The 24144-nt window shown below is 55.0% G+C and overlaps 8 protein-coding genes across 8 annotated transcripts; 2 read left to right on the forward strand and 6 right to left on the reverse strand.

Moving 5' to 3' along the window:
* Positions 1-2618: 2618 nt before the first annotated feature.
* Positions 2619-3989, reverse strand: LTHEOB_5308 (Peptidase A1; the record flags this gene model as incomplete). The annotated part of the gene is made up of 2 exons (XM_035514439.1): positions 2619-3728; positions 3792-3989. The coding sequence occupies 2 exons, from the start codon at positions 3987-3989 to the stop codon at positions 2619-2621; spliced, it is 1308 nt and encodes a 435-aa protein (XP_035374176.1).
* A 2181-nt stretch (positions 3990-6170) lies between these two features.
* Positions 6171-8075, forward strand: LTHEOB_5309 (Periplasmic beta-glucosidase beta-xylosidase; the record flags this gene model as incomplete). Its single annotated transcript, XM_035514440.1, has 1 exon — positions 6171-8075. The coding sequence occupies one exon, from the start codon at positions 6171-6173 to the stop codon at positions 8073-8075; it is 1905 nt and encodes a 634-aa protein (XP_035374177.1).
* A 240-nt stretch (positions 8076-8315) lies between these two features.
* LTHEOB_5310 (Alpha- -glucanase protein) lies at positions 8316-10076 on the reverse strand (the record flags this gene model as incomplete). Its single annotated transcript, XM_035514442.1, has 7 exons — positions 8316-8420; positions 8475-8944; positions 9012-9099; positions 9158-9219; positions 9271-9389; positions 9441-9871; positions 9933-10076. 7 exons carry the CDS (start codon positions 10074-10076, stop codon positions 8316-8318), a joined length of 1419 nt encoding a protein of 472 aa, XP_035374178.1.
* A 1049-nt stretch (positions 10077-11125) lies between these two features.
* LTHEOB_5311 (uncharacterized protein) lies at positions 11126-11784 on the reverse strand (the record flags this gene model as incomplete). The annotated part of the gene is made up of 3 exons (XM_035514443.1): positions 11126-11510; positions 11579-11675; positions 11736-11784. The coding sequence occupies 3 exons, from the start codon at positions 11782-11784 to the stop codon at positions 11126-11128; spliced, it is 531 nt and encodes a 176-aa protein (XP_035374179.1).
* Positions 11785-12883: 1099 nt separating this feature from the next.
* Positions 12884-14119, reverse strand: LTHEOB_5312 (Chitin-binding domain 3 protein; the record flags this gene model as incomplete). The annotated part of the gene is made up of 1 exon (XM_035514444.1): positions 12884-14119. The coding sequence occupies one exon, from the start codon at positions 14117-14119 to the stop codon at positions 12884-12886; it is 1236 nt and encodes a 411-aa protein (XP_035374180.1).
* A 690-nt stretch (positions 14120-14809) lies between these two features.
* On the reverse strand, positions 14810-15967 carry LTHEOB_5313 (Centrosome-associated protein cep250; the record flags this gene model as incomplete). Its single annotated transcript, XM_035514445.1, has 2 exons — positions 14810-15273; positions 15322-15967. 2 exons carry the CDS (start codon positions 15965-15967, stop codon positions 14810-14812), a joined length of 1110 nt encoding a protein of 369 aa, XP_035374181.1.
* A 3480-nt stretch (positions 15968-19447) lies between these two features.
* On the forward strand, positions 19448-20383 carry LTHEOB_5314 (uncharacterized protein; the record flags this gene model as incomplete). The annotated part of the gene is made up of 1 exon (XM_035514446.1): positions 19448-20383. The coding sequence occupies one exon, from the start codon at positions 19448-19450 to the stop codon at positions 20381-20383; it is 936 nt and encodes a 311-aa protein (XP_035374182.1).
* A 1535-nt stretch (positions 20384-21918) lies between these two features.
* Positions 21919-23182, reverse strand: LTHEOB_5315 (Thiol-specific monooxygenase; the record flags this gene model as incomplete). The annotated part of the gene is made up of 3 exons (XM_035514447.1): positions 21919-22296; positions 22360-22719; positions 22784-23182. The coding sequence occupies 3 exons, from the start codon at positions 23180-23182 to the stop codon at positions 21919-21921; spliced, it is 1137 nt and encodes a 378-aa protein (XP_035374183.1).
* Between the last annotated feature and the right edge of the window lie 962 nt (positions 23183-24144).

Consider the following 24144-nt stretch of genomic DNA (forward strand, 5'->3'; position numbering starts at 1 on the left):
TCCAGGAATGATGGTTTGTGGTGTCCATCATCACGAGGTTCGAGGTCAATTGGATGCTGAAAGAAGGTGTTTGGTCTTGAGTCATGCGTGTAAGCATGGTATTTCCAATCCGGTAGAAACCTGTATTTCCATCCCTTCTCCCGCCAGTTTGCGCATCTATAATCTTGGAGTGTGAGCTGAGAGCAGTTGTTGACAGCTGACGTAGGAGCGCAACGCCATAGGACGGCCGAGATTAGCGGTGCGTTTGCCATCCGATCATACCTTATGTCTCCCCTCCACCCAGCCCAGCTCCAGGTAGGCAGCCGACCAGGGTGTCTTCTTCTCATTATTTCTGACCAATTGCTCTCATATACAGGAATAATATAGCGATGGTCACTGCTTCCCCATAAAAGAGCCTCCTCAATTTCGACATCTGGGAGATTGAACAGAGACTTTGCCTCTGTATTCTTGTACAGAGCCTTGAAGATAGCATCGAAGGCTGGTACAACATCCATATCGTATGATAGGACACGTTGTGTGAACCTCCCCACCGAAGTGTCGTAGAGATACGAAATTGGTGTCTCAGCAGCTTCTGGACGACGAATTTGCATGCGTTTTTTGTTTGGCATGGTCCAGTCACTCCTCCTTGGACTGTGTGAGTGTGTTTCTTCAAGATATACTGTATGATTACAGATAAATTGAAGTTGCTGATAAGTGACCAAGAGCAGCCGTTTCGATAGAAGCATTTCCTGATAGGTCCATCCTCGTTGGAACCAAGCGCAACTGTGATACCCCTCCCAGGGATATTCCAATGAGCCTGGTCTGGTACATAGCTGCATGCCCTGTACAGTCGCAATCCTCTGGAAGCTTACTCTTGGGCGACTCATGCCACACAGTCCACTACCCGCGTGGTCTCCACAGGCATCGACAATAGTAATGGCTGCGGCGCCATATATGGTGCCCATTCTGCTGATGAAATAGATTTTATCTGCTTCATCGTCTTGGAGGATACAAAGTGAGTCCACCCATAGGTAATCCAGTCCGATATGGCCCGCTAAGTCTATGGCATCCGCGATGGTCCGAGGCAAGAAACCTTGCTTCGAGTGAAAAGCCCCCTTGGTTTCGAACTCCCGCTGTGTACTCGTGCAGTACATCCTCTGGGGACTCTTCCCCCAGACATAGCTGAGTGCAGCGTAGCGAACGGGCGCAATAGGGCGCACTATGCACCTCTGGTTCAAGTCGATTAAAGCCAAGTTGTGGACCCAAGGTGCATCCTCATCACTACAGTGCTCTTGCTCGCATTTTTCCAGCCATTGTCGGGCTACGTTTTGTTGCTGCTGCTTTATGTAGGGACTGATTTGCCGTCCTCGCATTGGGCGCGAGTCGTCGAGGGCCTGAATATCCATCTCCGGCTCTATCGTGTGGATAGATAGGTACCTCACCTGAGTTTCGGGGTGATTGCAGTCAAATTCGGAAGTTTGAGAAAAGCATGTGCTCTCAATACTGATGATTCCGGAGGGTGACTCAGTTTTCCAGTAACTCGAGGCCAGAAGCCTGCAAAACGAACAATTCGTTTGCTTCGTAACATGTTTCACCGTTCCAGTATTGATCTCTCTCCGTCGACGGGATCTTGGTTTAGGTGCGTTGTTTTCAAAAAGCCAACGAAAGTTAATGTGACAGCAGAGGTCACAGAGGTAGTCTGGGTCCGATGGCGACCTTGGTGGTGGGTCTTCAATCCACCAGGGTTCTGGAGGGGACCCGGGCTTAAGTACACTCCAACCGTAGTCGTCATCCCAAACATGGCCTGCATACTTTTGTGCCCAGTATGGATATCCATCGTCGTCTTCGCTTGACCAGTCTTCGAATTGCACTTGGTCTTGAATTCCATCGTGATCCGTCTGTGGAGATTCGTTCGCACCTCCGTCTAAGCGGGTAGAGTTGTTTGGTCCTTGATCCATGCACGGGGAATTATTGAAACTTTTGTCCATGTGAGGCGATGTGTTCGTATCCTCACCCATGTCTCGGCACTCGTTCTCGTTTCCGGGCTTCGGGCCGATTCTAGCTTGATGAATGGAAGAGGACGCCATAGCTACTGTGCGTCATCCTTGGGGATGAGGGTATTCTGGATGTGATAGTCTTTGCGCAAAGATGAAAAGGTCGCTAGAGAAATGCTTTGAGTGAGATGCGGAGTTCAGCCTCGGGCGAGGTCGGCGGAAGTTCTTATGCTGGCCCCACCAGCTGTGTAAGCAGGCGATGAAAAGTGCTTGCTCATGCAGCCAGCCCGCCAATCGGTTTTAATGATAACCGATAAAGATATTGACGCCTGTAATGACGTCAGTGGCTCTCAGCAGTACCCGTCTAGCCTCCCTGCGTATCAGGACCGGCACGGAATAGAATTTGAAGTGCATGTATTGATGTCACGGAGGACCTCTCCCACTGAGGACAAAACCTTACGAGATTTGGTAACTATTTGCTTACTTGAAGCTACGGGGAAGCAAGAACTCGCGTCTGCTGAGTACCAGCGAGGGTGACAGTGGATTAAGCCAGAATAAATGCTCGATACGTAGAGTTAAACTTGATCACATGGATTAAGGGTACATTAAGGCTAGTCGCGCACATCAAAAGCAGAAACTAACGTCTTACGGCAGACCCTGGCCCTTCGCAATGTACTCCACCTCACCAAGACCCTCATACCCGTCCTCCGCTCCCGAAGACACGCCACCCTGAGCCAACGCAATCTGACCCAACTCATCATTCACCGCCAAAAACGCCGCCGACGAGAAGGGGCTCGCCAGCACGCAGCTATCCGCATTGCTCAGCTCCATGCTCAGCCCGCAGATATTCGTATTGTTATAGAAATCCGCATTCCCGCGCGCCCAGTTCCTCAACGGGACATCAATCGTCACGCTCTCCCCCGCCTGCACGCCGCCAAACGTCAACGACACCGCCTTATCCCCCGGAATCGACTCGCACGTCCCATTCCACGCCGGGCGGCCATTGAAGATCACCACCTCCCCCTCCATCGCCGCGAGGAAGTCGTCCTGGTCCAGCGGCAGGTAGTCCTGGCCCGACCCGCTGTCCAGCAGGCACGTCGTCGTCGTCGTGTTGTAGTAGCCCGTATACAACTTCACCTCGCGCTCGCCGACGCGCCACACCGGCCGGTCGACGTAGTACCCCACCGACCCGTCCGGCTCCCGCTTCGGCACCTGCACCAGCGTCCCCGCGTACTTGCCGGCGTCGGCAGCCGGGATGGCGCCCAGCAGCATGGTCCCGCGGTAGTCGTCGCGCACGCCGGCGGGCGGCGCGTCGAACCACATGGAGAGGGTGGAGCTGGATATGGCGCCGGCGTCCAGCAGGTTCTGCCGGAAAGAGGGCCCCTGGTTCGTGCCGCTGCCCGCCTGCGCGATGCCGAGGATGCTGCTGTCGTAGTCGACGCCGGTGCATTGGTCGGCGCGGATCTTGATGAGGGTGCGGTTCGTGATGGCGACTTGGGTGTTGGCCAGGGAGGGGAAGAGGGCGGAGGAGGAAGAGGAGGAGGCGGGGGAGAAGCTGATGGTGTCGTTGACCGAGTAGTATGACGTCAGGATCTTGCCGTTGCCGCCGTAGGCGAAGCCCCGCGTTTGGTTGTGGAAGCCCTGCGCGGTGGATGAGGCGTAGGGGTTGTAGGACGGCTCCGGGGTCAGGTGGCAGGGGCCTTCGACGCCGAGGTAGGGGCTGCCGTAGAAGATGGTGGCGTTGGGGCCGTAGACCTGGGGTTCGGAGTGTTAGCGGGGGGCGGGAGGGGATTGTAGCGGAGTGTTTGCGGCGCGTACCCAGTAGTCGGCGCTGCCGAGGTCGACGACCGTCTCAATGGGCGTCTGCTCGGGCGTGCCGAAGTAGATGTCGGCGTAGACCTTGGGGTAGCCGTTGTACGGATACTTCAGCGGCATGAAGACCGGCTTGCCATCCTGACGCTTGGTCGGCTGGGCGACCGACGAAGCGGCGAGAAGCGACAGGAGAATCGGGAGCATTTTGGTGTTTGGAGATTCGCTGTCTGAGAAGCGCAGTCCAGGAAACGCAGCACTCAACGACGAAGCGGCGCCTGGGCTTTTTATCTCCGGCACCGGATGGAGCTTTACCTACATGGTCGTTCAAACTCCTCGATGAGAAGTCAAGCGAGCCAATTATTCCTCGACGTTCGGCGTAGCGGTATCAGCAGTTTGATGTTAAATACGAGGATCGAACCAGGCGATTGTGAATACGGACGAGATGGAACGGTGTTTCTAGCTCTTTCAAGAAGGTCTGCACCGATCTTTGCCCGACGTGCGCAACTTATCCCCGTATACCGTTGTGCCGATGCCGAGCCGCTTCTAATAATAGCCACCATCGTCGTATCGAAACTGTGCAGCGCTGTGATGGTTGCGTGATGCGACTGTGCGTGGAGTCGCTGAAGGCATCTCAATTGCTGGGTTGGAGGCATAGCTGATAGAGAAAGGAAGGAGAGCTGATGGAATGGCGCGGAAAGTAGATAAGCGATTTGTTCGGTGGTGGAGTGAACTTGTTACTGTTGGTGTTAAGCTTAAATCCATCGTCAGCAGCCAAGATTAGCTTCCGCATCAGCCAGCACGCCACTGCCATCACCTTCTGCCCTGCTGCAGATACCACACCTGAGAGATGTCCTCCAGTCGTGTTTCAAGACGGAAGACTCTCTCGGAAGCTTGCCTGGTGCTTATGCAAGGCAAAGGAGATAGCAGAGGAGTAATGGATTCAACATGATGAGACCCAATGAGGTGGCCGGGGATGGTCATCATGTGTGATGTGTCCGGGCAAAAGCGAGGAAACTATAGGGAGATATATTTTGTTGGTGAATCATTTGATGCGACTGCAAGCGAGTTCGTGACTCAGGTCATGATGACAAACGAAACATTTTGACAGGCGCCCGGATTTCTTGGCAATCCGGGGCGGAAATGAGGGAGAAAGCGGTGCAGCGCGGGACGAGAAGCGGCGCAACGCGGGACAAGAAGCAGCGGACTAGCGGAGCGCTACTCGAAAAACTTTCAGTGTGCGGGCATGTGGAAAACTTGGCTCTTCTTCCAAGCAACTCCTTGACCTTCTTCGTACATCAGGCAAGAATCACCCCAGGTCTCGATACTCCTCTGGTGATGACCATCTTTTTGCCACCCAATGGCCGGCTGACCGCGGACGAGGAGTTTGTCGATTCTACACGATGGAGGCTGGAACTGCACGGGGTCGTGAGGCTGAAGGCACCGGTGAGGAATCACTTTCGTGATGACCGCGGGTAGATCGGAGGACTGACGTTAAAGAAACAACAGCACAGGCGAGGCCGGCACGCACTTCTCCGAGCCGGGCACAGTTCCCCGGAACAGATCGGCTGGTGTGGTGAAGATTGGGTGAGGTTGGATGAGCGCTGGGTGAACATCCGACGCCAAGATCGGTAAACCCGTAGCTCCTACCCGACGTTTCGCCGCCGGTAGTTGGAGGGCGGCAGCTGGAGTGACTCGCGGGGCCCCACAACGTCCCGGCACCACTGCGGGATCCTCCTGGTGGCCTCAAGTCCACGCGGCCCGTCACTACTGTCTCCTTATAAGTCAACTGTGGTCAACTGACTTTTAGCTTCCGGTACTCTATCTTTACCAACCCTTGATGCGGTTTCATTCAAATAGCCAGCTGCCGTGCTTCGCTATGAGAACAGTACAGTGTAAAGAGATGGGCACCAAACCACTACCGCCGCTCTTTGGGCATGTCCACACGATGCCAAGCAGCTAGCTTGCGGAGAAGCGGGCTCGATTATCGGAATCTCCTCGGTGGGGAACCTCCAGTAGGAACAACTCCCAGCGCGAAATCCGCCCCCGATCATGTGGTACCTCTTGGCAGTCCTCCTGCACCCCATTCCCCGCCATTACCGACCAGCGGGAAGATCTTCCCGCGCCCTGTCCGCCTGTTTCTCTCTGGCATTTGCCGACGGCAGTCCCCAAATGGTTCCTTTCTCCGCCGAGACAAATTGACGAAGACCCGTCGTAGTGGCACCGTATACGATCTCTGCCGGGGCCATGGGAGCAAAATTCGCGGGCCGACATGATATCATTATGTATCGCCAAGATGGGGGTTCGGGTACTTAAGTAGAGCCGTCGGGATGGGATGAAGGTACAGCCTCCAGAAAATCATTTCCGCCTCTACCTCCTGCCTTCAACATGTTGGCTTCCCTCCTCCACGCCTCCAGTGCCCGGCCGCAAGGCTCATGGGCTTCAGTCTTTGTTGCAGCACTGGCCTCAACATCCCTTGTCTCAGCTAGGGCGTTGCCTCGCTCGGATAATTCAAGTGATGCTGTCCCAGCCTACCGCAACCCCACCCTCTGCGTGGACGAGCGCCTGGATGACTTGCTCGAGCGGATGACGCTGGAAGAAAAGGTCGGCCAGCTGTTCATCAAGCAAATCCCCATGGGCGCCAACGGCACCATCGACACGACAACCTTCACCGACAACTACACCACAGGCGGCCTCATCAGCGAGAAGCTTATGACGCACTTCAACATCGTGTCCAGCGGCAAGCCTAGCGAACTTGCCAACTGGCACAACGCCATTCAGGAGCTTGCTCTGCAGACCCGGCTCGGAATTCCCATCACTGTTGCCACGGACCCTCGTCACTCGTTCGCCGAGACAGCCGGTTCCGCCGTCGGCGTCGGCTCGTTCTCGCAGTGGCCTGAGACACTGGGCTTGGCCGCGCTGCGTAGTCCAGAGATGGTGCAGCGCTTCGCAGAGATTGCACGCGAGGAGTACATGGCCGTCGGCATCCGTGAGGCGCTGAGCCCGCAGATCGATGTGACGACGGAGCCGCGGTGGGCGCGTACGGGACAGACGTACGGCGAGGACGCGAATCTGACCAGCTCGCTCGTCGTTGCATACCTCAAGGGCTTCCAGGGTGAGACTCTTGGCCACCACTCCGTCACGACCGTCACCAAGCACTTCCCCGGCGGCGGCCCTGGCCTGAAGGGCAACGACTCGCATTTCCCCACGGGCAAGAACAACGTCTACCCCGGCGGCTACCTGGACTACCACCTGCAGCCGTTCAAGGCCGCCATCGCCGCCGGCGCCAGGCAGATGATGCCCGCGTATTCCCGGCCGATCGGAACCAAGTACGAGGAGGTCGGCATGGGCTTCAACAAGGGCATCGTCACGGACCTGCTGCGCAACGAGCTCGGCTTCGACGGCATCGTGGTCAGCGACTGGGGCCTCGTCACGGACTTTGTGGCCCGCGGCGAGGAGATGGAGGCCATCTCGTGGGGCGTCGAGGACCTGAGCGAGCTGGCCAAGGTCGAGAAGATCCTCAACGCCGGCGTCGACCAGCTGGGCGGCGAGATCCGCACCGAGCTCGTCATCCAGCTCGTCAACGAGGGCGCCATCCCGGAGTCGCGCATCGACGAGTCGGCGCGCCGCCTGCTGAAGGAGAAGTTCCTGCTCGGCCTCTTCGACAACCCCTTCGTCGACCCCGAGTCCGCCGACCGCGTCGTCGGCAACGACTACTTCCGCCGCGTCGGCAACGAGACCCAGCGCCGCGCCTACACGCTCCTCAAGAACCCCGACGACCTCCTGCCCCTGCCGCTCGACACGGCGACCAAGTTCTACGTCAGCGGCCTCAACGCGTCCTACCTCCTCGACCGCAACCTCACCGTCGTCGACTCGCCCGAGGAGGCCGACTTCGCCTTCCTCCGCCTGTCTACCCCCTACGAGGCCCGCGGCGGCGGCTTCGAGCGCAACTACCACCAGGGCCGCCTGGACTTCAACGAGACGGAGAAGGCGCGCCACGCCGCCATCATGGCCGCCGCGCCCACCATCGTCGACATCTACCTGGACCGCCCGGCCGTCATCCCCGAGCTGGCCGAGGGCTCTGCGGCGCTGATGGGCAACTACGGCGCCAGCACGGATGCTTTCTTGGATATCGTGTTCGGCACTGATGGCTGGAAGCCTGAGGGCAAGCTGCCGTTTGACCTGCCCAGGTCTATGGAGGCGGTTGACAAGCAGTTGGAGGATGTGCCGTTCGATACCGAGAACCCTGTCTACAAGTACGGCCACGGGCTGAGCTACGCCGAGAAGTGTTAAGATCGGGAAGAATGTTCGACGACGCTGTTATGTTTTGACGAGATCAAGTAAATAGTTTTTCAATGTAATCTGTAATTTCTGATCAGCCACCCGCCACTTCTTTCACTCGTTTCTGTCTGCCGAGCCCCAAATTAGGAAGATGACAATAGTGATATTATTCTAGCTATCTACCAGTCCTCTACAGACCTGGTTATTATTTGCTCGGTGCCCTCTGGAAGCTTGCCTGCTTGCGCTCGGCTTCTACACCAACGTCGGCGTCGGGCTACACGTCGCGACCTTCAACCCATCCGTAAACCTGCTCAACCCATCGGGACCCAGCTTATCCACCGTCGCACTCGCCGGCAACTGCCCCACAAACGCGTTGAAATTGTATATCCCACACACACACTCCGCACTCACCTCCTTCGGGCTCGCCCCGCTCAACACCGTGCTGCCGCCCCTCTTCAGCGCAAAACTCTGCTTCCCCGTCCCGAGCGGGAACTCGAACACACTCACACCCGCACCCGCCTCGGCGGTCTTCACCCCGTTCCCGCCCGACGTCACCTCGATCGTGGCGCCCGACGTCAGCAGCGCCGCGACGAAGACCGAGTCGGCGACTTGGTCGGCGCCGGCGGGCGCGGACCCGACGTTGTCGGTGGAAGCGCAGTTGAGGCCCTTGGGCTGCGGGCGGTACCAGTAGACCAGCTTGTCGCCGCCGGTGGCGCTGACGTGTGAGGCCGAGACGGAGGTGGCGCCGGCCTTGTAGGCGGCGATGAAGGGCGCGGCGAGGGTGGACCAGCCGTTGTGAGGCATGTCGTTGGTCCACTTCGAGTTGCCGTCGTCGTAGTGCTTGGAGGCGAGGGGGCCGATGTAGTGGGATTCGCCGTAGTCTGTTGGGGGGAGGAAGTGTGAGTATGGGGGTGGAGGAGAGGGGGAGGAGGGGGGGGAGAAGCGTACCGTTCCAGCTTACGATTTCGACGAAGCGAGAGCCGAACTGGAGGATTTCGTTCCAGCGGGTGACGTAGAAGTCGTCGGTGGGGAAGAGCTGTTGTTGTTGTTAGTGGTGGTGTTCGTATGCGAGGCACGGGAGCAGAGGGACTTACCCAGTTCTTGCCGCCGAAGTCCGCGTTGTTCTGGAAGTGCGTGAAGAACCAGGGAGAGACGGCTGCATCGTTGGTCAGTATCTGCCTCACGTTTTCAAGACATGTTGACTTACGAGCAATGTACTTCGACTTGTCACCAAGCTTGTTGGTGTAGTCGTTGTCGGCATACGTGGGCAGGTAGGTGTTTGATGCGCTCGGAGGGTTGTTGGAACCGTCGGATGGCCAGCCGTACCTTGTAATCATCAGCAATTGCAGGCGTCAACATGGAGGCAGAGAAACATACCAGCTGAAAGCGCCGTCCAAGGCACCAAAGTCCGCACCGGAACCGGGGTTGAAGTTGGGAGCGAAGTACAGGGACATTCCCGAAGCGCTCCTCACCGCGGCGACATCCAGACCATCACCAACGAACGAGGACACAAACACCTTACCATCAACCTTCAGCTGGGCCGCATGGTTCCCGAACTGAGCAATCTTGGCGCCCACGCCGGCGGCGTCCGAGGTCGACCACTGGCCGCTGTTGAAGTCGAACGAGAGGAAGACCTTCATGTCGTTGCTGGCGGCCGAGTCGTATGCGTACTGCAGCTGCTGCGTGTAGTCGGCCGGCGCCTTGTCCGGGCCGAAGTTGAGCGCGAAGGCGTCGATGCCCAGGGCTTTGGCGCCCTGCATGTCGGCGTCGTAGTCGGCGGCGCTGGTGCGGTCGGTGACGATGCCGATCTGTTTAGCAGGAGTCAGCATTGGAGATGCGGTGAGAAGAGGGGTGGCGGTCTGGCTGTACCATGAAGTGAGCGAAGACATATCTGTTGGACGACTGCCTCTCCGAGAGCGTCTTCGTGGGTGCGTCGGTGGGTGCGGCGGTGGCGGCGGATGCGAGGCAAAGCCCGGCGGCCAGGGCCTGCAGGAACTTGGGAGCCCAGTACATGTTCAGTGGTTGTAGCGGGCACTGAGCTGTGTGGTGGTGAGTAGCGGTCGAGGGGGAACCTGTCAGCTTTTTAAAGCCAGTTCCTGGGAGGGAACATCGGCCCCCGGTGGAGACCAATCGTATTGAGGACCAACTGCATCGACGTCTACATAGGGCTGATTAGGGCATGTTGACCCCGTATTCGAACGTCGGTTGCCATTTTAACGTATTTTGGCCCCAGTTTCCAGGGGTATCAGGCGTGCCTGCCGGCCGCTTTTCCGCTACGGGCGATCTCGACGGGTACCTTTTGGGGGCGGAATCCTCGCTTGGATCACCAGCCCTATGGAGTTGCCTGCGATCCGAGTAACGACCACTGGATCGATCGGGAACATGGAAAATTCTATCATTTCGCGAATGTTCTCCAAGACCGCGGTAGTGCTTACATGTCGAAAATGATGCGTGCATGCACCAAAGGATTTCTTCAAGCCCACGGCGCTCAGGCATTACCAACGTCACCATGTTCCAGCCTTGCGCTACTACACTAAACAACACACGACATCTGCCCTATTATTGTCCTCCTACTATATAATGTTTCTTTTTATTGGTGCCTTTTGCTCGCTGCTGGAGTCATGGACCTCCCTTGTTTGGCGATTCATGCATCTCAGCCGTGGTTTCAACTGATCTATAAATAGTCCACATCCCGCTCCACTTGGAAATTCACGAAGCACGAGAACAGTCTCCCCACCATGAAAGGCTTGAAGGAATAAAATACGAATATATCATAAATCCTTCGTCCACGATTGTTATTTGATCAGGTGTGCAGTGGAGCATTAGGGCTTGTCACGAGAACCAAAGAGCTTTTGGGGTCATTGCTCGAAATTAATTGAGGTTTACTACTATTAAAGACCTCTCGGTCCATTATTCTCTCTCGCATAGCTGTCATCAGAGAACGGGAAGGAAAAGAAAGCAGTCGCTACAGCAGATGGATATAACCCAACAAAGACGAAGAAAAGCCCGACGCCAGTGTATGCTCCCATCTTATTCCCAGAACGCAGTCCTTCAAAACTCCATCAGTTCACAACCGGCCCTGCGCTTTTCTCTTGTATGACAGCCTTCGGAGGAGCCGTGGGATGCGGCGGTAGCGGGAAGCAGAGCTGCGGCGGGCCGTCGTGAGGCTTGTGGACAACCCGCTGGCCGCAGCTCTGGCAGAAATGGTCGGTATCGTAGTACATTTTGCAGCAGTAGGGGATGCATGCACCAATGACGCCGAGCAGCAAGCAGCAAAGGAGCGCAGTAGTTCCCGTCTGGCTGGACGACTGCTGGCTTATGCGCGTCATGGTCCGTTGGTGGCAGTGCGGGCAGTCGATGCACCTGGGTGATTCGTCTAATTGGTCGAGGGTGACGGGGTTTTGTAGCAGCCGTGGGTTGATGGGGACGGGCTTTTGTGTTGCCTTCCTGAATTACCTTTGCGTGAGCACTCGACAATAGCAATGACGTGAGACAAAGCTGTGATTTGGACTTACGGTGCAGCCGAGTTCCCCAGGTCTTTCTCCATCGACACAGTGCGGCTTGTCTCGAGGTCTTGCATCGTAGTGGGGACAGTAAGGTTACTGTTATCAACTGCCGGTGCATTAGCAAAAATTGGAAATTGCTGGAGCATGGACATGAGGGCTCTCTTACCAGTGCTCCCGTACGCGGGAGGAGCCACCGGAGCTTCTTGGTTCGCCATGACTAATGCAATACGACTGGGACCACAACAGATTTCCAAGTGCGAAGGTCGCGAAAAATAAAATAAGAGCTTGATGAGTGGAGTTGTTCCTGGCGCGGAAAAAGCAAACTACAGCCGTCTTGCGCAGGGTTTTATAGAAAACGCACTTTTAGCCCAGCGTTGAATTTGGCTGGTGATACCGGGGTAGAGTCATAGTCTGGACCGGTGGAAGGATCATACACTTTGGCCCCCAGGAACAAGATCCCGGTCGGCGCCGAGTACGCTACTTCAGCCACACCCAATTGCTATTCGCTTGAAAGGCCACGGGGTGGTGCGATTCAATATATGCCCGACCAGATGCACACAGCCGTCATACTACGCCGGCGTAAATACGGCTGTTCCTGCACACCGATACACCTGCATTGGTGTAACGGTCGCTTCCCGTCGCTCGTGTTGCTATAAGTAGCCCTGCAGGATCTAATCTGGTCACCGTCTTCATACGCCACAAGGCGACAACCGCGGCTTTTCAAATGGTGTGGCTTTTGAAAAGCTGGGCGTTGGCCAGCACTGGAGAAAAGTGATGCAGGGTAACGTTCGGCCGAAACCTTATCGCAGATAGCAGCACTGACAAAGTAGTTTTTCCCTCCGCGCCTCCACGATTCACGATGCTGTGGTCTTTGCTCAAATAAACTTATCCGCGAGTAACGTACCGAGATCGGGAGCAAAATGACTACTCGGGCCGTGAAAGCTTAAGCTTGACCTCAAAGATCTCGACATGAGGACGAAAAAAAATACTGGGGCATAGGGCTGCGAGCATCGACAATGCTTGACGTTGATCATGGCGCAGCATTAGCGAAACCCCTATTGGTCATGTCTCAATGATCATCACGCAAAGCAAGTTGGGAACAGATGGACTTGGGAATGAGCTCGCCAAAGCAACAACAGAGCTCCGCACGAAGGATATATGACTATAACTTCTCAAAATATGTACAGCAAGACACACATAACAAAGAGAAGGACCCAAAGCGCAGTCTCTTCTCCCCTCAACAACCATACATCCACTCCACAACACCCCCCACTTTCCCTCTACACTCACTCGCTCACTCACGCAGCAAAACATTTACTGGGCACCAACGACCTTGCCGTTCTTGCAGACCATGCCGGCAGCGACGTCCTGGAAGTAGACGTAGCCGCGGTTGCACAGACCGTACTGCGACTCGCCGTTGCAGATGACCTGGCCGTCGTTGGCGTCGGTGCAAGAGGAGTTGGCCTCACCAACACCAGCGACCTGAGTGGCGGCAGGAGCGGCAGCGGCGGCCGAGGTCTGGACCTTGGTGACGAGGGTGGTGGCCTGGACGGCGGAGGTAGCGACCTCCTGGGCGGCGGAGGTGACGGCGGCGGGAGCGGCGGCGACGGCGGGAGCGGACGAGGGGGCCTCGGCGAAGATGCCGGCGGCGGAGGAGGTCTTGGCGACAGTGGTGGAGGAGGAAGCAGAGGAGGAGGACTGCTGCGAGGAGGAGGAGGAGGAGCCGGAAGAGGAGGCGCCAGACTTGCTGCTGCTGCCGGCGCACTGGCCCTGCGGCTTGGCCAGGCCGCCGTACAGGACGTCGGAGCCGCCGGTGGCGAGGCTCGTGCCCGGGTTGGGGAACTCGAGGACGTGCTCGCCCTGGGTGAGGCACTGCGGCAGCTGGCCCTGGGCGAGCAGGCTGGCCTGGGTGACGGTGCTCTGCAGGAACGAGTTGACCGAGCTGAGGCCGGCGTCGAAGGTGCTGTAGCCCAGGTTGGCGACGAAGATGTCGGGGAGCTCGTCGAAGGCAGAGGTGTCGTCAGAGGCGCCCGAGATGGTGACGGGCGCGCAGTTCATGTACATCTCGGGCGCGTAGCTGGAGACGGGGAACCAGGTCCAGGCCAGGATGGCCTCGCCGTTGACCAGGTCCTTGGGGATCGAGTACTGGAAGCTCGACGTCTTCTGGTTGTAGCCGGGGCAGCCGCCCTGGATCGAGTGGAAGACCTTGAACACGGACTTGGCGGTGGGAGCCTTGTCGTAGGTGATGGACAGCTGGCACGAACCACCGTCGTGCACGGCGGCGCCCTGGGTGCTGCCAATGGCGGCAATCTCAGCGTCGTTGCCGGGGTAGAAGTCCAGAGTGTACTGCTGGCCGACGGCGAGCTCAGTGCGCTCCGTCGCCGAGTAGGTCTGGAACTTGCAGGGGTACTGCTCCGGGGTGAGCGGGCTGCGGTCCTGCTGCAGCGAGATGGTGTCGAAGGGCACGGGGTGCTTCATGCTGATGTGGGCGCTGGCCAGCGGCAGGGCAGCGAGGGCAGCAACGCCCATTCCGCGGAGCATAGGAGCCATGGTGTAAGATTAACTTAAAGAGTGTGGTGTTTGTAATGAGGGACTGGCCTGGCTCGGCTAGCAGGTAACGAGTGTAGTATTAACCAAAGGAATGGAGGTGTTGGGTGCGAGGGGAATCATCGGACCATGACACACCAAGCACTTAAGTACCCAAGGGAACTGGGGCCCTCACAGTAAAATGAGATTGGCGGTTGGGGACCTCGCCAAATGAGCGCGGCTCTGCAGCGCGGATGGAGATCTTCACTTAGCTCTTGCTCTGCCACACCCGGCCCAGAGAGCCCCTCGCCCTAGCCCGCCGGGGCCAAACCAACGCCCACCAGAACCAGGAGCCATCTCCGAACCGGTGGATCGCACGCTCGATGGGTGCCACGCTGCGCGCGAAGAGGCAGCGACTTCCAAATTGGCAGCCTGCGCGGCCACTGGGCTCAAGGGCCATAAGGAACCCGCACGGCCGCCGCATTGCTCCAAGCATCGGTCGTCAGGGTCCTAATGCATACTAAGTACCGGCATTGAAAACACTGGTGGATGATCAGGAGCACGATCGGCATCGGGCCGTATGCGCACGGGGAAGTCGGTGAAAATTCACACCCTCAGCCCTGTGAGGGGGCGCAGCTACAAAAGGGTGCGCCACAAAGGATGCGGAGAAGGATCCCGTGCCGCAGAGCCTAGCGTTCGACCGTGGTGAAGCATCTATTCGATGTTGATTGAAAAGGCCGTCGCGCTGATGTCTGCACGGATGCGGTCCTCTGTGTCCTTTAGCTCCTCCGTGACGTGCGCCGAGAGCTCTTCTTTGATTCCCATTAGCTGGTCATCGATTCGCAGGTCTATTTGCTCAACCGTGGTCTCAGCCACATCCTCTTGAAAGTCTCCCATCTCTTGTCTAAAGTCTTCTATTCGGTCATCCACATCTTCTCTGAGCCTATTCATTTCCTCGCTTATGCGCGCATCCAAATGCGACAGCAGGCGCTTCTCCACCTCTTCCAGCCGGCTGTCCAAGTCGGCGGCGAACTTGGCTTTGACGGCCTTCTCGACCTCGTGCTGAATCTCTTTGGACATCTGCGCCCGTTCTTCTGCTAAGATACGCCGGATCAAACTTTCACTGGTGGATTCGGCAGAGCCTTCTCTACGACGCTTCTTTCTGGAATTGGATAATTCTAAACCAATTAGATGTGCAGGGCATGAGGGCTCGCTCATCAGCTTACCATGCTCTGGGGGGCTTAGTGCAAGTTCGTCATAGGAGGGAGGGCTGTCACCGCGCCCATTGCCATTGGGAAGGATAGCCGACGCCTCAACAATCTTGCCCCCTTTCCCGGCGTAGAGCGCTGATAGGTTGGTAAAGTTGGGAAGTGACCGCCAAAGCTCGGGCCCAGCAATACTTGAGAGAGATGCAATCTGTTGCTTGGACAAATGCTTGGAAGGAAGGAAAAGAGTGAATTCATTGATCGTCGCAATGGCTTGCAACGCTTCCAAAGCATCTCCAGAGGATTTATTCTTAGGTACAAGGGGCAGGTCGGGGACTACAGCCACAGGAGAACGTTGCATCTTGAAGCACAGACCGACAACGTCGGCGGCGAGCGCAGCGGTAACGCTTTCGGGAATGGTAGGCGCCTCGTTCACGGAAAGGATTTGTTCCGGGTGCACAAAGGCGAAGACGGCCGTCTTGCGCGAAGGGAGCGCTTTCAACATCAAGGGGAGGCGCAGCCTGCAGAAAGCCATGGTTGCGGGAGCATCGAGGGCAAGCGTGCAGGTGATGCGGCTGGTCAGGCGCGAATCGCCGTCTTTGTCGCACGGCCAGGCGACGATGGCCGGAGCTTCCAGAACCTCGAAAGCATTGGGCGGCGACGACATTGCCTGGCGACAGCGGTCAGCGGGCTTGGAAACACATACCTGGAAAGCGGAAACCCCTCAGCAGCAATCATGCAGAGGATTCCCACCCAACCCAGGCTTTGTGGCTGGAGCAGCCTTGACTCCCACAACAGGAGGTCCCCGCACGTATAACACGATAGGATACGAGTGACGCCAGTTGCGCGGACGGCGGCTGGCAGCGATGCAACAGCCCCTTAACAGACCCCATCTCTTCCCCCAAAGGGACCCGGGCACGGACGTCTGGGGGGTAGAGAATGGATGGCGGCCTGCCCGCGCGATGACAGACGTCCTCGCACACTATTGAGTCGGTGCGCGGCTACCCGCTGGAAGCGGATACCTTAGAACTGACCCTGTTGTATGGTATGCCCCAAGAGCGACGCGTCGGACGAAGGGGGCACACGCGCGCGCGCGCGTGCGAAGGACGGAGCGTGCGGCCTGTGCGGGAATAGACGCGATAGTTCGTGGCAATGATCGATGCGACCGCGGAAACGAGCGTGTGATGATGGTAATGCGGACGATGAACGTACGAGGGAGCGGCGGTGACGAGGAGGCGGGCACTTGGCAGCCTGGTCGGAAAAGGAGAAAGTGTTTTTCCCCGACGGCTGAGCGCTGCCAGCTTCGGCTCACTCCGACCCCAGCCCAGGCCCCCCGCTCCTTTCTCCCTTTGTACTCAAACTCCGCTTCCTTCGTCCAACACCACGCCCCGTGAAATTTCCCGTCTTCTATTCGAGACTGTTGGAGATCCTGCTCTCACCATTCTTCCGTCCTTCTCAGGCACATGATGGAAACAATCGCCGGGAAGTTTTAGCGTGCAAACACTAAATCCTCAACAATCCCCTCGTTTCACCATCAAGCCGAAGAGAATGAAGGGCCCCATGGAAGAAACAATTGACAAGTCCTCTTTTCTGTCTACAGCTACCTTTGAACGTTTGCCAAGCCATGCAGTTTTGTACCTTTGAGCTGACGGCCCGATATCTGGAACCGAGTGCCTAGCGCCCGCCCGAAACCGTACGCATATATAAACATACATCGCTTATCCTGCAAGAGGCGAAAGTCGGAGAAAGTAGGATGTCTAAAGGACACAATGCGAAACTGGGCGTCCACTCGGTTAAGGCTCAAATGCGTAGTACAGGAACCGTGAGAGTACTTCGCCAGGCTTTGCTGTTTTGGTCCTCCGGAAACAAATAAACAAGCATTGGGAAGCCTGATCGCAATGCGTTTCCCCGCACAGCCACTGGGCTTTTCATTCGCCTTCTTATATGCCCCGATACCAGAACACCGTCCCATATCACCGATTTGCAGCACCGTTTCCTCAAACAACGATTCTATGAAGACGGACGCGACTAACCAATACCAACACCTCCATCTACAGCTGGACATTTTTCTTAGACCTCTTCTGTTCCTGTTCTTGCTGCTGGTTGGTCTGCCTGCCCATTTGATGGTTCATGCGTAAGGGTCCGAAACGAAACCAACTGCCAGACCACCCAAAGCACAAAGACGCAAAACAGCAGCAACGGTTGTCCGCCCGTGGCTATAATAACCACATAGCCGATATAACGGAATGCCTGCGTCACCCACTCGGGCTTATCCGAAGCCTGCAGGCTGACTTGCATGGCGGTGAGGACCAGACCGGTGTAGATGACGTACGCGGCCACAAACGTCTTGTGGCGTTCGAACAAGGCCTCAAGCCGGCTCCAGCTGGGCGCACGGAAGTTGTAGCCATACCCGTTGAGCCATGTGATCATGTTGACCCGTTGCAGTCTCAAGTCTCCATACTTGTATCTGCGGTGGCATTTCTCGACCGCGTCTAATTCTTTCTGTTCCAGTTTTTTGTCCTTGTCTTTCCTACTCTTCGCGTATTCCGTGCACGAGTTCGTGATGAGTTTCTGCCCATGAAAGCTTCGCAATCTGTTCTGCACCCGTTGGACCCGATCATCCGGGTCTATGTGGAGGTTTTTTCGGGCGTACTTCCTGTATTCCGAGTCTCCTCTGAAAACTTCCATCAAGTCGCACCACTCTCTCCAGCCTTTCTCGTTATTTGCAAACGACCAGGGCAGGAGGTTGTTCTCGACGGCAATCCGATAGTCCAACTCTGAATGAATCAGTCTCGTGTAGGAGTAGAGAAGGCCTCTTGCTTTCGTGTTTTCTTCATCTCTACTTCGGAGAATCTTAACAACCGATCTCCTTGCCAGCGCGGACGGGAGAGGCTTAATAAAATGCGTGGGAGGACTTGAAGTCCACATCAAATGCAGGGCTGGATCGTCCACACGCAGTATCGGGCGCCGGGAAAGAGAAAGCGTGGATAGCGTCTTGTAGTTTCCTTTGAATCCAGCCCACCTGAGCCGACTGTACACCCATTCCTCATCGAAAAGGTGGAATAGGGGAGTGTCCAATTCGTCTTCCAAGTTCCTTAGTGTTTCTTCGGCATTTGGATGTGAATCCTGAAATTTGTCGTCAAAAGTTGCAATATTTGACGGCGTTGTGCTTGTGCTTCCATTCACCTGGGAAAATTCCGGTGTTGGATGGGGCGTTGTGGTGCCTTGGGCGTTGTGCGTCTGAGTTGTTGCGGAAGGAGCCGAGCCTAGACCGTTATTCGACGAAGGTATAGCTCCTACCCCTCGTCCAGGGTCCAAGGTCAATTGAGATCCTTGCGGATGTGACATTGTAATTAAGGCAGCGGTGTGAAGAATGAGATTGCAGCCTTAGAAGTCGTGAGGTCTGAGCCAAAGGGGGGAGCCTTTTAATGGCTGGATTCAGCCTCGCGGAGCCTCCACATGAACTAGAGCTGATGTCGATCGCGGTTAACGTACAGCTGCGGCGGGTAAGCGTGGCGTATCGCCATTGGCGTGCAGCTTGCCGCCCCGCCTGTGGACTCGCAATCCGAAAAAGTGAACACATGCTGCAGTTCTCGTCCTTCTCGCTAAGAAATAACGAAAATGCGATGTCGAGTCTAAACTTGTAGGGCGGAGTAGGTGGCGTGGGTGGGGCAATACCGTGCCGGGCGCTTATTCCCAGCGCCTAGCTAGGCTGTGTTTCAGCCCTCACACGCAACGAGAATCAAAAGTCTCAGAGTTACCCTGCAGCCTGCAAGGCATTCTCGAGGTGGCAATACGCCGCCTTGATTTTTGTATAAGCGATGCTAGCTTTTGTTCCGCTTTATATCCAGCAGGCGTTCCATTGTAGGCAAGAAGATTGTGGCGCACACATTACGTTTTCATATCAGGCCGGCGGCTACATCTTTCAGCCTCAACCTCAAATCCCACTTTCGCCACTTCTTAACACCATATCAATTCTTTACCTGATCCGGAGAATATGCTGCCTCCTCCACAACATGCTGCCATCTCCTCATTCAAAGCCGACATCAGCCATGCCGAAGGGGGCGGTGCAGCCTCTATCGATAGCTCACAAGCATCGAGCCTTACAGACTTACTGCCAGCAGTCTTCAGATCCCGAGATACCAATATGATTACTCCGCCCAGAAAAATCAACGACTTTCTTGAGGCGGACCTCTCAGTCCCAAAGCTGAACGATATCCATTCATGGCTCCTGATCGTCGGACGGCCCGTTCCGCCTCGTCCGCTGAATCATCAGATCTTGATCGGCCGCAATATAGTGGTCACGGAGCAAGCTGAGCTGCATCTCGTCTGGGCCAAGCACCGCATCTTCATCAAGCCTCTTCCAAGATACTTGCTTGATCTTAGCTTCTGGAACGATTATCTGGTCTGCCCTGCGAAATCCCCAGAGAGCGGTTCGTCCTCGCGAAACATATGGAAATGCGAAAACAACCCGGAATGCCATCGCAGGGAGAAACTGGCTGCTCTAGCACGTGGTTTTCTCTTCTCGTACACGGCGCTCGTGCAGCACGAGAGCGACTTCCGAATCGCCATCGATCAGGGTCTCCTTCCAAGTACGGTTACGTGGGAGAGCTGGAAGATGGTTGCTGCAGATGTGCTGGAGAACCACACGTATGCTGCGGTGAATCCGCGCTATTGGTACGGCGAGCTCCGACTGACCAGGCTGAACAAAATCTATCGCTTCCGGTACGGGAAGATCTTCCGTGCCTATTCCACCGTAGGATTCTACAACTCGTCAGGCGACTTTTTCGCCGACAACTTGGGCAAGCTTGCCGTATTCCTTGGATATGTTGTCATGGTTCTCACAGCCATGCAGGTTGGGCTCGCTACTGATAAACTTCAGCCGGATGTTGCGTTCCAAAGAGCAAGCTACGGGTTCACCGTGTTTTCTATCCTTGCTCCTATCCTAGCTCTAGGCATCATCATCGCAGTGTTTGCATGCTTGTCTTTCACCAACTGGACAGAAACGTGCGATTTCCAAAAGAAAAGGTTTCGAGACATGGGCGTGAGCAACAAGGTTAAGCCGGTACTGAACACGGATTAACAGGAAAGAGCGCTCCAGATACGAGCCTCAAGTCTCCAGGAAAATTCAAGAATAGGGAAGGCGTCTGTGAAATTTATTATTGTACTGATATTGTATATATTTCCATTTTCATTGTACCGGAGCTCTCTTATATTACACGACTTCATGTAGGCTCTATAAATAAATGTATCACACACGTAGTAAATTTCATCATTCATTGTTGTTATCGCCGAACGTATTACATTACTTTTCATTCAACACCAAGGTAAAACCTGACCAACAACGTCATTCATTAATGATACTTTATAACATAATTCCAGCCATTTGCTATGCGTAAATTAAAAACACGTAGTTTTACTACATTGTTGGAGGAACTAGTAATATTTAATTTATTTATGTTATCTGTACTGTTGAGCAACACGGTATCGAGTATTCCATTTTAAATATTAATTTTCACTCAAATACATCTTGTAGAGGTAACTCAAGCCTTGATTTTATTATCTTATTGTTTAAAGATATGGTTCTTTTTCTATGGTGATGAAGAAGCCTTCAGTTCCTGTAATACCTTGGTATCCGACTTCCACATAAGCGGTAGCCAAAGAGGGTATTTGAAGATGCGCAGCATTCGTTGCGGCTCCACAATAACATGAAGATGAAGATGGTGAACTGAGATAATATCTGGCCAGAAGATAGACCCGAGAAGTGCTCGTCTTCCTCTATGGTAGCCCGCATGGATGGACTCTGGTGATGCTTGTGGACAGTATTTACCCAAAAGAATATGTTTGACTCTGTCCAAGTGCTCGACTGCAAACAGTTGTGAGTTTTCGATTCGGACCTACGGGGTAGAAAAGTACGTACGCAAGGCAATGTGCTGAGGTGTCAGCGCCTCAATATCCCGTAGATGTACCTTGGGAATAAGCAGCCAGTGCATCTTTCCCGCGAAGCGAGCATTATCAAATGCTAACACATGTTCATCCTACATTTTCTATGGTGAGCCAGCATAGGAGAGGAGATGCAGATGGATGAAACATACCTCGTAGACGATGTTTTGAAAGTTGTCGCGGTCGCAAAAGTGACAGATCTCTTGTTTCTTTTCTGTCCATTCCAAGCCTGCGATATATCGGCCGACACGGCACACCATGTTGGCTATGTCGAAAAGGGTCCGAAATAACACACTGGATGATAGTTGAAGGATTTGACACATCGTCTTCACTGCAGTCCTGTTAGTGCATGCCAGATGAGATACACGGCAGCGTGACCTTAGAAAGAGTTTTTATTGCTATGTTGAGGACAGGCAGCCATGGTGGTAGTGGAGATGAGGCAGAGTCAGAATAACGCTCTGGAGTTGTGGGGTGGGGGTCGGTGGGGCTGTGTAAGACGGCGCTCTCCAATCAAATCAAGAGGCGTTTTCATCTGCACTGCCCACGCAGTCGGTGTACCTTCATTCCGCCTAGGGCAAATAAATGTGTGGCACATGTTTCTCCCCAGGCAGACTGCAAAGTAACCATCAAAGATGTGGCGGTCAGACTACGGAAATCGTGTAGGCAACAATACATTTACAAGCGCGCCTTGAGCCTCTCCTCGCCGTTGCCCTTCGCCTCCGCCTCCGCCCTCTCAGTCTCACTCTTCCACCAATTCAATCGGATACCGAGCACTTCCTCAAACGTCTTCAACCACTGCTTATCGAACTTCGGCAGGACTCTTCCGGTCGTGCCAGGCGCAGGGTCACCGGCGATAGCACGCAGATCCTCAAAGTAGGCTTCCCAATCAGGCGCTAGCGTGTAGAACGGCTTTCCCTCGCCACGCTCCTTGAGGCGGTCACGCTCCCATTGGAGCATTGCTTCTTTTGATGGCAACGCTGCACGCCCGGCCAATACGCGTGCTGCAGCAACAGCCTGGTACTCGAATGCGCGGAAGGTGAAGCCACCAGTGACCTGCAAACGACAGTTCTGGTTAGCGGTGGACATTCCTCATGATAATTCATCCCTTGCACTTACCGCACCGATGAAGATGAGAGTCGGATCAGCGATGCTGAATACATGCAAATACAGTCCAGGAATGCGCCGGTTGGGAATCTTGATATTTGGCAAGAAAGGTAGCGTGAAGTTGTATCCGGTCGCGAAGACAATGTGATCGACATCCGTCAACGACGTACCGTCATTGAAGTAGATGCGGCCTGAATCAGGATCAAAGCGTATGATTTCTTTCTTGATTGAGATGCGTGGGTGTGTGAAGGGAACCCATCCGACAGTTGGAAGAGGCTGTCTGAGCGAAGCATACACTGGCTGCTTCACGACGTCTTTGATATCTTGGAGAACGTCAATCGCGGAGATGGACCCTCCGACAACTACGACGCGCTGCAAAATTCCTTCAGTCAGGCACGATTGTAAGGAGGAAAGGGCTGTGTCATGCAACACTTACTTTGTCTCTGAAAAGCTCAGGAGAGCGGTAGTGTTTGCTGTGGTGAATGCGGCCCGGGAATCGTTGATCATACTCAATGAGCCCGGGAATAGTGGGTATGAACGGTACATAATAATGCCCCGAAGCAACCACCAGCGCATCGAACGTCTCTTGCCACCAGATGTCCCGGTCTCTTCCTGGGATTTCTTTCCGTAGCGTCAGGATCCATTCCTCTCCCCTCTTCTCGGCGAGCTCCACTGTCGTGCTGAATTCGATGAGCTTTGTGTGGCCTGCCTGGACAAACAGGCTCTCTACCCAGTCTCTGATCACCTTGCGATGACGAAATGGAGCATCTGGTCCAAAGCGTGAGAGGCTCTGCTCCGAAATGATGTTGGGAAACGGCTCCTGGGTGTAGCTCATAACAGATGGCGGTATGTTGCTATGAAGATGATCCCATACGGCAGTGTCTGTGTACCGATGATGGTGATGATTTACAGCCTCAGACTTTGGCGTCTCCGCTGGAAATTGAGATGGGATTGGTACTGGAACGTCGGCAACGCCGTCTACCAGATCCCGCAGTGACGGAATTTTTGGAGACTGCTCAGGGTTGAACACCCTACGCAAAGGAGATGAGTATTGTATAAACCAGTAGTTGGGAGTGCATCTTACCATGTTCCTCCGGTGATGGGCTTTCTTTCAAAGACGCGAATCGTGCTAAAAGCTTGCTCCTTCACAAGTGCATCGACAGCAATAGCTCCGGCAGGACCAGCGCCGATCACTGCTACTCTTTTTACTTGTTCAGGCATGATCGTGCACAGGTGTTGCTTGAACAGCGGATCCGCAGGAAATTCTCCGTTTGCTTTGAGACTGTTTTGGCTTCATGCTGTTGGAATAAATACCACCCAAACTCGGAAGACGCCCAAGCGAACCGATAACATTATTGAGTACCACAATGACGACTCTAATCAGTATCGTTTTATCGCTGCGGAAGGGCCCATTGTTTTCCTTGTGCAACACTCAGACCGGGCAATGGTTGGCCGGGCTCAGCGCTTAGCTTTATATTCCCCGCAATGACGCAATCGCCGCTATCTGTCGACCCTTCCGGCGACACAACAATCAAGGACTTCCAGCAGCGCTCCCTATGCTGTTTCCCGGAGTTACTTTCACTTGCATTAGCTCAATTCATTTCATAGGTACAGCGGGAAAAGCTAGGGCACGATTATCTCCGCGCTCCGAGAGTTGCTGCTGACGTGATTTCGGAGCGTCTCCTCGTAACGAGTAGGTCGAAAATCTTGCTGCTACAAGCATTTACCATGCATTTTGTGTAGTCGTTGTTGTTCCTTGGGATAAAACTTGAGCTCATAAGGTCCGACATCGAAAGT

Source organism: Lasiodiplodia theobromae, assembly GCF_012971845.1.
Source record: "Lasiodiplodia theobromae strain AM2As chromosome Unknown scaffold_14, whole genome shotgun sequence".
Lineage (NCBI taxonomy): Eukaryota > Fungi > Ascomycota > Dothideomycetes > Botryosphaeriales > Botryosphaeriaceae > Lasiodiplodia > Lasiodiplodia theobromae.